Source organism: Hemiscyllium ocellatum, chromosome 8 (genome assembly GCF_020745735.1).
Source record: "Hemiscyllium ocellatum isolate sHemOce1 chromosome 8, sHemOce1.pat.X.cur, whole genome shotgun sequence".
NCBI lineage: Eukaryota > Metazoa > Chordata > Chondrichthyes > Orectolobiformes > Hemiscylliidae > Hemiscyllium > Hemiscyllium ocellatum.
The window spans coordinates 36214860-36231433 of record NC_083408.1 but is presented as its reverse complement, the minus strand read 5'-3'; the positions used below and the strand labels follow the sequence as shown (position 1 = coordinate 36231433).

Below are 16574 nucleotides of genomic sequence, written 5' to 3'. Positions count from 1 at the left end.
CTGTTGTTGAGTGTTAGAGTCCTGTGTATGATCAGCCTGTTGTTGAGTATCAGTTTCCTGTGAATGATCAGCCTGTGGTTGACTGTAGGTTTCCTGTGTATGATCAGCCTGTGGTTGACTGTAAGTTTCCTGTGTATGATCAGACTGTTGTTGACTGTAATTTTCCTGTGTATGATCAGACTGTTATTGACTGTAAGTTTCCTGTGAACGATCAGCCTGTAGTTGACTGTAAGTTTCCTGGGTATGATCAGCCTGTGGTTGGGTGTTCATTTCCTGTGAATGTCAGCCTGTTGAGTGTCAAGTTTCTGTTCCAGCCTCAGTTGCAGAAACCTGTTGCTAAGCGGGTGGTGGGGGTGGGATGCCTGTGAAGGATCAGCCTGTTACAGTTTGCTAAGTGGCTTTGAATGGAAGAAGGCTTGAGTGAGCCAGCACCCCCGGATAAGGCGCCTGTAATCCCAGGCTGTGTCGGTCCCCTGCGGAGCGGAGTTGAGTTGGAGGTGTTGGTTTACACTTCCTGTTGTGTGGTCGGTGGGTGTGGAGTACATTGGCTCGCCCAGTTTCCGGGTTTTTTTCTTTACCTGGGACAGCCAGCGCCCCATTGAGCCGAGACAGACGGAGAAGTTGAGTTGCGACAATGTTGTGTGTGCGCCTCAGCCTGTGTCTCTGTCTCCTGCCCTGCTTTCTCTACCTGCTCCAGGTGTGCCGGGCCACCGGCGACGAGCAGTGCCTGAGCAACTACATCCTGGGCCGGGATGACTTCGTGCTGGACACCGAAGACTCGGTGGCTGACGGAGCCACTTTCCTGGGCTCTCCCAATGTCAGCCGTGCCCGAGACTGTGTGCGGATGTGCTGCAGGAAGCCGGGCTGTAATGTGGTCCTGCTGGAGGACCAGAACCACAATAGCCAACGGGACCCCTTGCTCAGGCAGATCAGTGGCTGCTTCCTCTTCAACTGCCTCTACAACCAGGTCTATGTCTGCAAGTTCTTCAGGAGAGAGGGCTTCAGTAACTTCATACTGAACACCGTCCATGAGGCCTACATCAAACCCAGGACACCTAGTGCAGGTAAGTGGCATCCTCACTGTAACCACCCGACCCTCTTCCCACTTCTCCAAGGCAGGAGATTATCACCAGCTCTCCCTTCCCTCTGTCTTTGCCCTTTGTACTGTTCGCTGTGCCCTTTTACCCTCTGAGTATACATTGCTCCCTCTTGAGTTATTGGGATGGGCTAGCAGGAAGGGGGGAATTGAGTGGCAGAACAGGCTGAATAGCCTGCTCCACCTCCCCAAGTGCTAATTTCCTCTCCACCTTGCCACATCCTTCCTGACATGTCCTTAGCTGCCCCCCACCACCCCCCCCCCCCTCTTTTAGCTGGTCAATGTACTACCATTGGTTAATCACCAGTGGTATCCCAGAATGAACTGGGTGCCAATGCTGTGTGTCAAAATGTATCCTGATACATCAAGTGAGCGGAAGTTCCTCTGGTGTCAACTTTCAAGTGGTTTGGAGGCTCTTTGTCATGAGCACGGTATGTTCTGATAACCGAACAGGATGGCGTGTGAAGAGTAGGTGTTGTGTGCCCTGTGTAGATGTCAGTCTGTTCCTGCCACCCTCTCAAAGAGTAACATTCAATGACCTCCGAAGTGAAAGAGCAAACTTTCTAACAAGCCACCTCTTGCTGCAGTTTGTATGTATGTAATCACGGATGTCCCAAAAACCATTTACTGCCGACTTCTGAAGTTCAGCCTCTGCTGTAACCCAAGGAAACTTGGTAGCCAATTTGAAACCATCGGAAACTCCCAAAAACACCTACGCGATAGGGATGAGAATTAGATAACCTATTTCTGTGTATATCAGTTGAGGAATAATTATTGACTATTACTTTACTGAGGGAAATACCGGTAATTCTAAAATAATGGAATGTTGATATCTACCTGTAAGATCAGATTTGGTCTGGGTTGCCACAAGCATAAAGCTGAGATTTTATGCTTCACCTCTACAAATTCTCATTGGTCGGATTTCATTTGGTGTATGGTGTCCAGTTCTTGGCATCTTAATAATGGAAAGATGTTAAAGCCCTGTAGAGAGTGCAAAGGAGATTTACAAGAATGATACCAGAAATGAGGGATTTCAGATGCAAGGAATGATTAGAGAGATTGGGCTTGTTCTCCTTTGAGCAGAGATGATTAAGAAGTGACCTTTTGAGGTGTTCAAAAGGATGAACAATGATGATAGGGTAAAGTAGGACATTCCGTTTTGGTTAGTAGCTCCGAGTCACACTTTCAAGATTGTCAGCAAAAGAGCCACGAGTGAGATGAGATACTACTTTTTTTACTCCGAGAGTTGTTAGGATTTGGAATACCCTATCTGGGAGAATGGTGAAGGCAGGTTCTGAGGTTTCAGAAGAAAGCTGGATCTAAATTTGAAAGTGATGAAATTGGAGGGTTGGAGAATGGGACTAGATGGGGAGCTCTTTCAGGAGCTGATACAGGCACAATGGTGGAATGACCTCTTGTACTGTAAATTCTTTAAGTCTCTGGTATGGAACTTGATGGTATGACCTTCTGACTCAGAGTGGTGTTGTGATTTTAGAGAAAAAGGAACAAGTCTGAAGAATGTTTCCTCTTTTTTTTAATCGGGAGTGATTGCCTCTCTGTTAATTAGCACCTCATCTGTGCAGGGCAAATGAAAGTGGTGGGAGAGGAGGGAAATGACAAATACCATATTGTGAATTGCTGTGGGGCATGAGACTGATCAAAACTAACCTGTGACCCCAAAGTGGGTTGAATTAGCCTTTGGTTTCTGTGATTCTCGTACTGAAGTGCTGCAATAGCAGCTGATGCTGGTAATCATTAATGAACAGGGGCATGTGCCCCACAGACTTAAGCTAAATTTTCACTCCTGTTTTCAAACCATCACTCCATTGACTTGCACCAGCTATGTGAAGGAAGCAAATGTTTTTACCCCGAGTGGATTTTCTCCTCTTGGTTACTGATGCTCAGTTTGATGAAGAATGGTTGGCAGAGCAATAACTGAGGAGGTTGGTGGTCCCTGTGGAATTGCATGTCTTGTCTGAGCGCAAAGGCTCCAAAGTGAAACAACAAAACACACTGAGGTTAAATATTGATAACACTTCAAGCCCGTCTGTGTTAATGAGTAATATTTAAATGACATCAGGGTACTTCGTGAAATTTCTACAGCACTTTGAAGGGAAGAACTTGCTGTTGCCGCTTGATAGCGATAGTTTTTAAACTGAACATCCTATCGTTGTGTAGGAAACACCACAGTCAATTTGTCTACAACAAAGTCCTGTTGTGTAGGTGTTCAGAAAGCAACAACTGGATTTCAATGTAAAAATCTGCTCAGGCTCCAGCTTATTGGAATTTATTCAAGAATATAAATTCTAGTTGAAATGACTGGGGGACCTAGATTCAACAATGACCGTGAGTCTGTTAAATATTTTTGTCTCATTTACATGTTGCTGCAATCGTTTTAGTTTATACCTAATACCTTTGTGTGATGACTATATGCTGACAATCCCTCCGGTGCATTATGGTTGGCTGCATTTGCAGCTTGATTCTTTTGAAACAGTTCTAGAGTAATATTCTAATGTAAGATGTCTCTCATCGCCCGGTGAGTCAGAGTCCATGTTAGTCATACAGGAAGTTGTGTCCTAATTCGTCTGCCATCTGTTTTGTTTTATAACTTCCCTGTCACTGAATACCACTGAATTGTGTGACAGTATGACTCCATTGATTTGGAAGCCCACTAGTCTCTTGATCATGGAGGCATGCATCGGCAAACTTACAACCAAATCCTACCCCAGCATGAATGCGTGTGTACTTCCCACTGGAGTTGATGTCTGGGGCCCAATTTTGGTGCTCCTAGGCTATGGAGTTAAGAGTAACCTTGCCTTCCATACTTGGTTGTATCAAATTGCAACATTAGTTCAAGATGGCAGCTCACCACCTGCAGAGTGCAACAAGAAATGTGGAGTAAATGTTGGTTTACCAATGACGCCCACATTACTGAGAATGAGCAAAGAAGTATCATACTGGTGAAGGAGCCCATATTCCGAGCAAAATGTATAAAGTATAACCTGGATAATCCAAATTTCGGATTACTTGAACAAGATCTTGCGGTCCCGGTGCTTGGGTAAATTGTTATCCGAACTTTTGAGTATCCGAACAAAATACACCCGGCCCGTGTTGTTCGGATAATCAAGGTTGCCCTGTAATTCTAAATGATTAGAATTAAAAAGCAGAGTTGTTATCTTCAACTCATACAAAGTCTTGGTTATCCGACCGCTACAAGTACTGTGCCTGATTCTGACTCTGATTCTGCAAAGATATAGAGGAAGAAAAGAAATCCCCAAAGTGGTATTAGAATTGAGTTCACAAAAACAAACTATTGAGTGGTTGGATATCATCTTCTTGAGGAAAACAGGAGACTGAGAATTGGTTTGATACAGATGTTAACATTACGCAGGGGTTTGATTGGGGAGGTACAGGGAAAATACTTTCATTTGTGAATGAGACCATAAACTTAAGGATAATTAATAAATTCAAGGATCCTCCTTGGAAAAACATCTTTACCTGGAAGTTGATTGGAATGTGAAATACGCACTCTTAAATTCATAAGACATAGGTCCATCAAGCCTAGACGGACATTTGATAAGATTGGATTCCCGTCAATGTGGAAACAGGCCCTTCGGCCCAACGACTCCACATTCTTTTCCCCCCCCCCCCCGCCCCCAAAAAGCAACCCACCCTGACTTGTGCACCTATCATTTTAGCACAGCCAATTCACCTGACCTGCACATCTTTGGACTATGGGAGGAAACCGGAGCAAATCCACATGGACTATTGCCCAAGATGGGAATTGAACCCGGGTCCCTGGTGCTGTGAGGCAGCAGTGCTAACCACTAAACCACCATGCCGTGGAGTTGATCTAATTCTTACCTTAAGTTCCATTCTTCTTTTTGTTTTCCCCTAACCGTTCATTCCCTTGTTGATCAAGCATTTGTCTACCTCATCCTCGAACATGTTCAGTGACTCCACTGCTCTCTCTGGGTGAGAAAACTGTTTAGACTAACAGCCATTTGAGGGAAAACATTTGGGCCTATCTCTTTTTTTAAATAAGAACACCCTTTATTTTGAAGCTATGTCCCCACTTCACTATTCCTCAACAAGGAAACATCCTCTCAGCACCACATTGTCGAGCCCCCTCAGAATCTTTTATGTTTCATTGGGATCAGGCAGTGACCAAGGTCTATCATGTTTCAGGAAATGCTGTAAAAGTATGCGAGAGAGAAAAGAGTAGAAAGAACAGTTTTCATTTTAATATCCCCTTTGCTGACCTTGGCTATCTCAAAGGACATGATGACCAGTCATGTTCTTTTTAAGTCACATGATACCAGGTTATCGTCCAACATGTTTATTTGAACTCAAGTTTTCAAAGCGCTGCTCCTTCGTCAAGGGAAAATTCAAATTGTGATTTCAAATAAACCTGTTGGACTATAACCTGGAGTCGTATGACTTTGGACTTTGTCCACCCTGGTCCATCTTGTATGTAGTAAGACCTCTCAAAATACAAGGAGAAGAGGAAATTTGTTCTAGAGACGTTGTTCATGTGCGAGTATTAACCAGAATCCCAGGTATCGTGCCCATAAGATCTTGCAAGTGTCCTTGAGGAAACAGGGCTACAATTTAATGTCTCTCTTCAAAGAGAGAATCTCTGGCAGTGTGGCATTTCCTCAGCACTGTTGCAGAGTGTCAGTTTGGTTATAAGCTCCGCTTTCTCTCTCAGGTGGGATCTAAAGCTGTGACGACTGACTCAGAAACAAGAACACTGCCACTGAGCGATAGCAGATGGTGTTCGAAATGTTATTTGAGTGAATGGGAGAAGACTTAGTGTAAATAAGATGAGCTGGGTCAAATAACCTGTTTTTGTGCAGTTCTGTATGTGCCAGCGAGCATGGTGGTTTGAAATGGACTACAGTCTACTGTGCAGGTCTGCACCTTTCAGGTCATGACCGAACCTTCAGTTCTGCCCAGTTTTCCAGCTAATAGTTTGCAGAGTCACCCAACTTTGGTCATCACTGACATAGGCTGGAATCAGAAAAGTAAGCTCTCTCTTTTGAGTTAACGTATGATCATGGAATTGACGTCCGGGGCAGACAGAAGTAATGGAATGGAAGTCAACATAAATAAAATGAAAAGGTTGAACTACTCAGGTGCTCATGGACAGAGAAACAAGTCAGATCGACGACCTTTCATTAGAACAGGGAGCGTTTTAAGTTGAAATGCAGATATTTGCAGCAGATTGTGACAGTTTCCCACCCATGTTTGCCACTTCATCTAGAAAGATCTGACAGTCCCTTAATTATTCTGAGGCTGTTTTTTTTTGCATGACCTGCAAGTCTCTCCCATCTTTGGTTGACTATGTGAAGGAAAGCCACTGCCCCCTCCCCACTCTAAGTCTGCCTTTGCCAGTTTGATCTGGTGTCCACACCTTATCACCAGCAAACATGTGCATTCACCTAGCACTTTTTTTTTTAAAGTAGTAACAACATTCCAAAGCATATGGGAGCTTAGTCATACAAGTTTGACATCAGACTATGGAAGGAGATGTTAGAGAGGATGATCAGAAACTGTGTGGAAAAGGAAGGTTGCAAGGTGCACTTTTGAATAGAGAAAGCTGGAGAGGCTTAAGATTAGTTTAATTGTGAAACTGGGCAGCATGGGTAGGTTGGGCCGAAGGGCCCATTTCCATGCTGTAGACCTCTCTGATTCTAAGTGACTTCCAGAGATTAGGATCTCCGACGTCAGAGCATGATCAACAGTGATAGGGCAAAGGAAATTTGAGGATGTGCAAGAGACCAAAGTTACTGAATTTCTATAGTCTGCATGGGAGTGTGTTAGTATCACTGTTTGCTGTAAGCGGTGGATAGTGTGAAAGAGAGAACTTGTTTTTTACACATCTGGATGGAGGAGCTCATTTTACCTGAAGCACATCCTGACGTTGATTAAAGTGCATTTTGGGGTCATGGTCTCCAATCCTGAATACCTGACAGCTGAGATACCAGAGTTTGAGGGGTATAATTACAACATTTAAAAGGTGTTTAGATAGATGTGTGAATAGGAATTGGAGGGATTTGGGCCAGAAGTAGGCAGGTGGGACTAGTTTAGTTTGGGATTACGTTCGGCATGGCCTGATTAGGCTGAAGGGTCTGTTTCCGTGGCTGAGTGACATGAGATGAGAAGGAGCTGGCTGTTATTTACCCTTTCTTTAAGTCCTCCCACCCCTTTCTCCTCTCCCAGCTCTGCCTCACCCTACTGTTGCCTGCAGAGTGATACCTAAGCTTGACAGGTCAATGTGAAAGCTGGGCAACAATGGAAATGCTGGAGACGTCGATTCTCCTGCTCCTCGGATGCTGCCTGACCTGCTGTGCCTTTCCAGCACTGATCTCTGGCATCTGCAGTCCTCACTTTCTCCCAACAATGGCAGGAAGACCTTCAGTTTGCAGAAATCCTGAAAGGGTTAATGACTCGTTGCTATGGAAAACGTGCTTTTCTTATGGTCCCAGTAGCTGTTAAACTACTTGATATAACCAGTAGGTTATCTCACAAAGTATAAAGATCTCTTGTGACACAATGGTACTGTCCCTACCTTTTGAGCCCAAGTGATTAGGGTTCATGTCCCAATGCTCCAGAATAGCATTGAAAATATATATTAAAAATATGTATGGCCAGTAGGCTGCCTGCAGTGGTTATACAGTAGAAGTGATGGTAATTTCACTTGATGTTTGGAATTACCTTTTTTGTTTTGATTTATTATTGTCGCATGTACCTAGGTATAGCGTACAATTCGGGCAAATCGTACCACGCTGTGCATTAGGGCAATAGAACAGAGCGAGAAATACAATGTTACAGTGACAGAGAAAGCACATATAGAGCGAGGGCAACATTAAATTTAATATTTGCAAGGTCCACTCAGAATTGTAATAACAGCAGGGAAGGAGTTGTTTGTGAATTTGTTGGTACCATACCTCAGGGATTTTGAAGCCATTAATCCCCCACTCCTTGCTGATGTTAAAGGACGGTCTTGTCCCTCTCTGTAAAGCTGGAATGTTTCCTTCTGTCCCCGTAACCAGGTCTTGTTTGAGTATAAGCACATGTTCTGACTGGGCCATTGTATACTCTGACTTCCATTCACTCCTACTGTAAAGTACCCTATTCACTGTAAAGCTCAGTGTTTAATTTGCAGTAGTGGTTGCAGTGGCTCAGTGAATTAAAAATATTGATCCACGTATCTGCAAAGACCTCTTAATCACTTCACCTTTAGCTTCTTTGACCATTTTTAATGCAGTTATTAAAACGCACAAATGTTGTTGTTTTATTGCGGTCAGACTTTGTGCTTCTATCTAACTCTTGACTTGACCTCCAGATAAATAGCATTCATGACTTAAAACCAGGTAGATGAGTTAACAGTACAAATCATCACAAATGAGTAACTGGTCATTGGATAAACAAATGGATGAAAATGGAATAGTGTAGGATAGATAGGCTTCAGATTGGTTCCACAGGTCAGCACAACATCGAGGGCCGAAGGGCCTGTACTGCACTGTAATGTAAATTCTCAGATGTAAGAAGTGTGAGTACAAATATTGAGTGACATTTACCTATTTGTTGAGGTCTTTTGTGGCAGCCACACATCATGTTATCTTGTTTACTTGTAAAGGTGTCGCAAACGAGTTGTGTACTAGTCAGGCTAAACGCAGGCTTTAATCGAATTTCAGATCAATAAGTTACAAGGAATCAAAGAATCTGTAGCGGTGCAGTCTTTGACTTGAGCTGTGCTTGGTCTTCTCTGAAACTAGGTGACATAGAGCAAACTATTAATCCTGTAACTTTTAACAGGACCCTGTTCACCAGTGCCATATGAAAATAGGCGACTGAACAGGAAATGCAGGTATAAGGAATGGCAGCACCTTTATCCAGTTCTTTAAGTCATGTTTTATTCAGCACTGTTAGAATGCGAACAGATTTCCAATCACGTGGGTGGGTTCTGTTTAGATGTGTCATGTTTTGAACATCACCCAGGCAATGCAGCTCTATGAGTGCACTCTTATTGAGTGCCACAAGTTTACAGGGATTAAAATTTTCAAATTCATGAGAAAATCTCTGACGTAGTCTACTTTCTCAAAGGCAGACGTAGGAACAAGTTCACATAGTGAGTGACTCAACAGTTGTTGCCTTTTTATCTTTCTGCCTAAAGGAACATATGGGTTATTTTGAGATGGCAGAGTGTCAAATTCCTGCTTTTAAACTTACAATATTTGCCCGACTAAGGCCATATATGAAGAAACTACACCAGGTTTTGGTTTCATTTTTTGAAACTGCATGTCTGAATTCCTCACTGACCACAGTTGGGTCCCCAGACCAGCATTACCTCAATTTGAAAGTTCTCATCCTTTGTTCTTGAACCTCTTTATCATGCCCTCTCTATCTGTGTCATCTCTTGAAATCCTTAATTTTCCAGCTCAGAGTTCTTGTGTATCCTTGACTTTAATTACCTTGCCATGAGCGAATTTAAAAAATAACTATGTGGCAGTGTCTTTAGCTGCCCAGGGCTAAGCTATGGGATTCCATCCCTAAACCATTCTATCCCATTACACCTCTCTCTTTTTTCTTCAAAATGGTCTTTAAAACCCGTCAGCTTAACTAAGCTTTTTGTCATTGATTGTAGTATCTCCATACCTCCAGTGTTGTACTTTGTTTTATGTTGTACTGTTCAAGCATCTTAGGACATCTCTTTCCATTAAAGAAATGATATCAATAAGCTGTCATTGCTTTTGTTGGTAGAGTTATTTTTCTTCCTTTTATTGTCTGCCAATTTTGTTCTCCCCTTTTCTTTCTTTTACCCTCTCTTTCTCTGTTTTCCCCCATCTTCTTCTCCCCATCCTGATCCTCGCTTTAATAGTGGCTCAGTGACCAGCTTCAAAAATACAACGATGCAGAATGACTGAATGCAGAGTCCCTGGAATATTTGATGCCTTTTTTCTTTGCAGACTAATTGCATGCTCTCACTTTTGAAGTTCTTGAAAGCCAATGAGGTAGCCACCTGTACACCAAAATCAGAAAAGACTTTGCAGATTTCCCATGCTGCTGTTGGGTTGGCTGAGCTCCTGAAGGAACAGAGCCACATTCTGCGTGCTTTGAGATTTCCACTCTGCTTTCCTGGGTCAGTCTAGACAGGATATAGCTGGCCCAAGACAATGTACTAAAGGTAATAGGTGCATCAACTAAGCCTCGCTGTCAAACTCCATACAATTGTAGTTCAAAGCTAACTGCCAGTAGAGTTTACTTTGAGTTTGAACTTGGGGGTTGGACTCAGACTGTCAATATCTACAAGATTGTTTTCACCCTCCCACCTTCATTGGGCGGCACGGTGGCTCAGTGGTTAGCACTGCTGCCACACAGGGCCAGGGACCCAGGTTTGATTACACCCTCCAGCGACTGTCTGTGTGGAGTTTGTACATTCTCCCCGTGTCTGCATGGGTTTCCTCCAAGTGCTCCGGTTTCCTCCCACAATCTAAAATTGTGCAGGTTAGGTGAACTGGCCATGCTAACTTGCCCATGGTGTTCAGGGATGTGTAGGTGAGGTGCAGTATTTAGGGGTAAATGTCAAGTAATAGGATAGGGGAATGGGTCTCTTCGGAGGGTCATTGTGGATTTGTTGGGCCAAATGGCCTGTTTCCACACTGTAGGGATTCTATAATTCTGTGAAAAAGACTGTGCTCCCTGCAGCACCCTGGTCCACTCCGCTTTTACCCTTAAAATCCACCTCCTTTCCATAGGCTGAATGGTATTTAAACAGAGAAAGACTGCAGAAAGCTGCAGCACAGAGGGACTTGCGAGTCCTTGGGCATAAAGCACAGAGAGCGAGCATCCACGTTCAGCAGGTAACAGGGAAAGCAAATGGAATGTTGGCTTTTATTGCAAAGGGAATGGAATACAAAAGATAGAATACCCTTGCTGAAGCAATACAAACCACTCGTCAGACCACAGTTAGAATACCGTGAATAGTTTTGACCACCTTATGATAGACTGGAATTAGAGGCAGCCCAGAGAAGCTTCACAACATTGATCCTGGGTGTGGGAGGAATGTCTTACTGAGTAGATGAAGCTAGTACTCATTTGAGTTTAGAATGATAGGAAATCTTATTGGAACATGCAGCATTTTTTTAGGGGCTTGACAGGGTAGATGTGGAGAGGTTATTTCTCCTTGTGGGAGAGTCTAGGACCAGACGGCATGATTTCAAAGTCAGGGGTCACCCATTTTAAGAAGCAAAAGGAGGAACCTTTCCTAAGGGTAATGAAACTGTGGAATTCTTTAATGACGAGAGCTGTCGAGATGGTCGCATTAAATATATTCAAGGCTGAGATAGATTCCTGAACAGTAAGGGAATTGAGGTTTATGGGGATAAGGCAGGAAAGTAGAGTTGAGGATTATCAAATCCGCTCTGATTTAATTGAATGGCAGAGCAGACTCGAATGGTCTACTTCTGCTTCTCTGTCTCATGATCTGTTGGCATTTCCTGTGTAGGTGATGCGGCGCTGCATATTTATCTCTTCTCATCCTCCAGGGCCTTAATCACTCTTTCCAGGATAAACAATGAGTCTCTTATGCTTTTTATTTTGTATCCTGAATCCACTGCTCACAAAGTGCTGTCCTCCATTTGTATAGGGTCTGCAAGGGTTCATGCTTAAGCGCTCCAAAAGCACTGTGTATTTTGTCTCGCTTTGCTTGGCCCGTGACCATTATAACGTCACCTTTCTTCACCATTTAACCTCTCCTTCCATTTCGTTAGAAACATATAGGCAGGAGTAGTCCATTCAGCCCATCAAGCCTGTCCTGCTATTCAATACGATGATGGCTGGTTAATGCCTTTTACCCACTCCATCCCTATAACCTTTATATGCTATTAGTAATCAGAATCTCTACCTTAAACTTTACTGAAAGGCTGGGTGTTCCCATGAGGGCAGAACAGAGCAGAAACTATATTTTGTTAACAAAAAAGTGACCCTTCTCGTTAGAACAGGACCTGGTTTTCCTCTCCCACATGAGAGCAAACAGAGCCAGTATTTGCTCCAATTAAAGGGGAAGGTAGCAGCAAACACCAACATGAATAGTGGTTTGTAAAGAGTGCAGCGTTTCCCTAACTATACATCACCATTAAGGTGGGGATCCCAACTGTAGATTGCAATACAGTTCTCCAGAACACCTTTCATCAGTCTGCAGATGTGACCTCAAACTTCCATGGATCTGTGATTTTCGCACCCTGCTTCCTATCGCTTTGACCTCTCTGTCTTTGGTCACTTACAGTCGAGCTCAACGTAAGGGAGGGATTTTCCAGCAATCCGGATTCAGTCCCATTCAATAATTTTCAGCTTGTAACCACTGCTGCTGTTTCTGTTTTTGGATAGCAGCAATTGCTGGCGATTTTTGCTATTCCCATCACCATCTCCTGTAGACACTGGTTGATCTAATGCAGTGGAAGTGGGACCCCACCTACCCCATTTGGAGAATTGGTGGGAAGCTGACATTACAGCAGTAAATGATGTTTGGCTAGTCAAGGTTCCCTTCTCCCCTGGAATTTAATCTCCAGAAGTGGGGAACGCTGCCTACAGAAATCTGCCAAGCCAGTAGTGGGCTCCATGTCGTCCAGCTCATTTTGTTTTGTCACTTTTGTGTAATGATACTGCCCCTTCAACAAAGTTCTGTTGTCCTTGGTTTTCTTTTCAAGAAAGGTTGTAAAAGGCAGAGATTCCGATTTTGTCTGGAGTTGGGAGGTTTTGCTCATGGCAAACAGATACTGCCCAGGACAACCAGAGAAAAGGCTTTAAGGTTTTTATTTTGAAAAGGTTGTATGATGAAAGGGGAGTGGCCGGTCCTACCAGTTCAGCGATTTTTCTCTTGTTTAATTTGGTTTTAGCTGGAAACCGCTTCAGCGGAAAGAGGTTCCATGATTCAGTAAATGATCCGTCTGTCTCCGTCTGTCTCTCACATAAGAACCTGTCATAAACATGTACAGCACGGAAACAGACCATTTGGTCCAATTCATCCATACCAACCAGGCATCCCAACCCTAATGTAGTCCCATTTGTCAGCACTTGGCCCATATCCCTTTAAACGCTTCCTATTCATGTACCATCATCCACATGCCTTTTAGATGTTGTAATTGTGCTATCCTTGAATTTACCTTTTTTTTTGCCAAGGTGTGTTTATGAGAATGTTGCAGGAAACCAGAAGAGGTCCTTTTGTTAAGTTGCAGGGTACCACGTCGGTTGGCTCCTCAGCTAGCTGTTGTTCTAAATCCTATTTTCTTTTGTTTGTTTTATTCAGTAGCTTTTAAAATAAAAATTCTGTTTTACTGGAAACCAAGTGGTTTGACCAGCTCCATCACTCCTGGAATACCCATCTTGCATCTGCCTAACACAACTAAAATAGCTAGGGTCTGGGCTACCTTCTTAAAATGTTTTGATGAGGTCTGGCCTGGTCTTCTGTATGCCCCATTACCATCACAATGTCACCCTCTTTACCATATAAAATATCACCTACCTTCCACCCTGCTGTCAACCTTCGATTTTATTCGGAACATAGGGATAGGAGTAGGCCATTCAGCCCATTGAATCTGCAGCCCCACCCCAGCCTCCCCATTTAATATGATCATGGCTGATCAAATACTTCATTGCCTTTGACTCCCCCCAACCCTATAACCCTATGTGCCTTTGGTAATCAGAAATGTTTCAATTTCTTCCTTCCATATACTGAAAGGTCTGTCATAGAGAAGTCCAAAGGTTCTCAGGCCTCAGTAAAATCCTACTTCCTCATCCTGGACCCAAGTGGTGTCTCACTTTTTTAAAATTGTGACCTCTTGTTCTAGACTCCACAACATCTTACCTGTAACTGCACTCAAAGTATTCTGTACATTTTAATGAGATGACCTCTCATTCTTTGAAACACTAGAGCCATACAGATCCCAGTTTGCCCCACCTCTTTGTAGGAGAATCCCAACATTCCAGGAACACGTCTGGTAAGCCTTTGTTTCCCTCTTGCTCTTTGGCAATTGTATTTTCCTGAAAAACTCTTATCTATCCCTAACATCTCTCTCATCCCCCACAACCATACTTAACACTGTTTAAGACCATAATACCGTAGAGGCAGAAATTAAGCCATTCGGCCATCAAATCTGCTCTGCAGTTTGATCATAGCTGATAGGTTTCGCAACACCATTTTCTCACTTTCTCCCCATAACCTTTGATCCCTTTGGCAATCAAAACTTATCTATTTCCATCTTAAATATACTCAATGACCTGGCCTCCACATCCCTCTGGTGATGAATTCCACAAATTCTCCACTCTCCGGCTAAAGAAGTTTCTCCTTGTCTCTGTTCTCAATGGTCTTCCCTTTACTGTAAGGCTGTGCCCTCGGGTCCTCATCTCTCTCATCATGCATCTTCCCAATGTCCACTCTGTCCAGGCCGTTCAGTATTCTGAGAGTTTCAATCAGATCCCCCCCTCATTCTTCTAAACTCCATCGAGTATAGTCCCAGAGTCCTCCAACTTTCCTCTTATGTTAAGCCTTTTATTCCTGGGATCATTCTTGTGAAGTCCTCTGGACCCACTCCAGGGCCAATACATCCTTCCTGAGGTGTGGGGTCCAAAATTGCTCGCAATACTCTCAAATATGTTCTGACCAGAACCTTTTAAATCCTCCAGAAGTACTTCCCTGCTCTTGTATTCGCGTCCCCTCAAGATGAATAACAACATTGTATTTGCCTTCCTCATTACCGACTCAACCTGCAAGTTGGCCTTGAGAGAATACTGAACTAGAACTCTCCAGTCCCTTCACACTCCAGATTGCTGAATTTTCTCCCCATTTGGAAAATAGTCCATGTCTCTATTCTTCCTACCAAAGTGCATGATCTCACACCTTTTCCGCATTGTATTTCATCTGCCACTTTACCCACTCTCCTAATCTGTCCAAATCTTTCTGCAGCTCCCCTGCCTTCTCAGTGCTATCTGCCCTCCACCTATCTTTGTAACATCTGCAAACCTAGCCAGAATGGCTTCAATTCTTTCATCCACCTCATTAGTGTATAAAGTGAAAAGTTGTGGTCCTAACACTGACCTTTGCGGAACACCACTTGTCACCAACTGCCATCCTGAGAAGGACCCTTTTATCCCCACACTCTGCCCTCTGCCATGTAGCCAATCTTCTATCTATGTTGGTACCTTTCCTTTAACACCATGGGCCCTTATCTTACTCAGCAGCCTCCTGCACAGTACCTTATCTAAGGCCTTCTGGAAGTCCAGATAGATAACATCCATTGACTCTCCTTGGTTTTACCTGCTTGCTACCACCTCCAAAAGAATTCTAACAGATTTGTCAGGCATGACCTCCTCTTGATGAAGGCCATCTTCCTGATCGATTCTCCTGTTCCTCGGATGCTGCCTGACCTGCTGTGCTTTTCCAGCACCATGCTCTCGACTCTGATCTCCAGCCTCTTGCAGTCCTCACTTTGTTGTCCTGATGAAGCCACGTCCACTTGGCCCTATTTTACTGTGCACTTTGCAATGTTCAGAAATCTCCTCCTTCACAATGGACTCCAAACCTTACCAATGACTGAGGTCAGGCTATTCGGCCTGTAATTCTTTTGCTTTACTCTTTTCTTGAATGGGGGGTTATATTAGCAATTTTCTGCAGATGCTGCCAGATGCTCTGTGCTTCTGGCATTTTCTATGATTGCAACCTTTCCTCTTTGTGTAGAGAGCAGGCCAATTGCTGTTGCTGACCCTGAAGCTTTCTTAAATCGATGGAGATATTGTGGATTCAAGAAGGCGTCAGGGCCATTCTCACCAGTACTTTGGTCAGTCCTCGACCATTCTCATTCCAGCCAACTCCCTCTATTTGCCTTTCATGATTCTGCTTTTCTGGATCAGCTCTTTGACCAGCTTTTCACTCACTGAGTTCAATCTTTGTTTAGCTGCAGTGTCTAAGGCAAAAATGAGAAGAAAACATTCTTCCCAGAATAGAAAATGCGCCATTTATGTGCAGTCTGCCATTTTATTGTTTGTGAAGAGGTCTGAGGTTTTGCTTTTAAGGTCATGACGGGCAATGAGACTTTATCTGGTTATTCTTACATTGCTTTTAATGGAGGTGGTTGGATATCTCCAAAACGATAATTCTGAGAGCACTTAATTGGCTGTGAAATTCATCTGGATGTCCTGGGTGTATGAAATGGCCTTTTATTGTAAGATATCTAAAGCTAGTGTGAAGTATTTGCTGATCAAAAAGCAGAGACCTGGGATGCTAGAAATACTCTTAACGTCATAAGAACTGTACAGTATGGCAACAGACCCTTCAGTCCAACCCATTCATGATGACCAGGTATCCTAAATTAACCTAGTCCCATTTGCAAGCATTTGATCTATATCCTTCTAAATCTTTCCTATTCAGCCTTTTAAATGATGTAATTGTACCACCTCCCCCAACACTTCCTCTGGC

The 16574-nt window shown here is 43.5% G+C and overlaps 1 protein-coding gene across 1 annotated transcript in view; it reads left to right on the top strand.

Moving 5' to 3' along the window:
* The first annotated feature begins 343 nt into the window (after positions 1 to 343).
* The window catches only part of LOC132818114 (kunitz-type protease inhibitor 1-like), a 56837-nt gene continuing 40606 nt past the window's right edge, over positions 344 to 16574 (top strand). Inside the window, exon 1 of the mRNA XM_060828811.1 lies at positions 344 to 1064. Within this exon, the coding sequence (XP_060684794.1) occupies positions 635 to 1064 (430 nt within the window). The 5' untranslated portion in view covers positions 344 to 634. The remainder of the gene's footprint in view (positions 1065 to 16574) is intronic.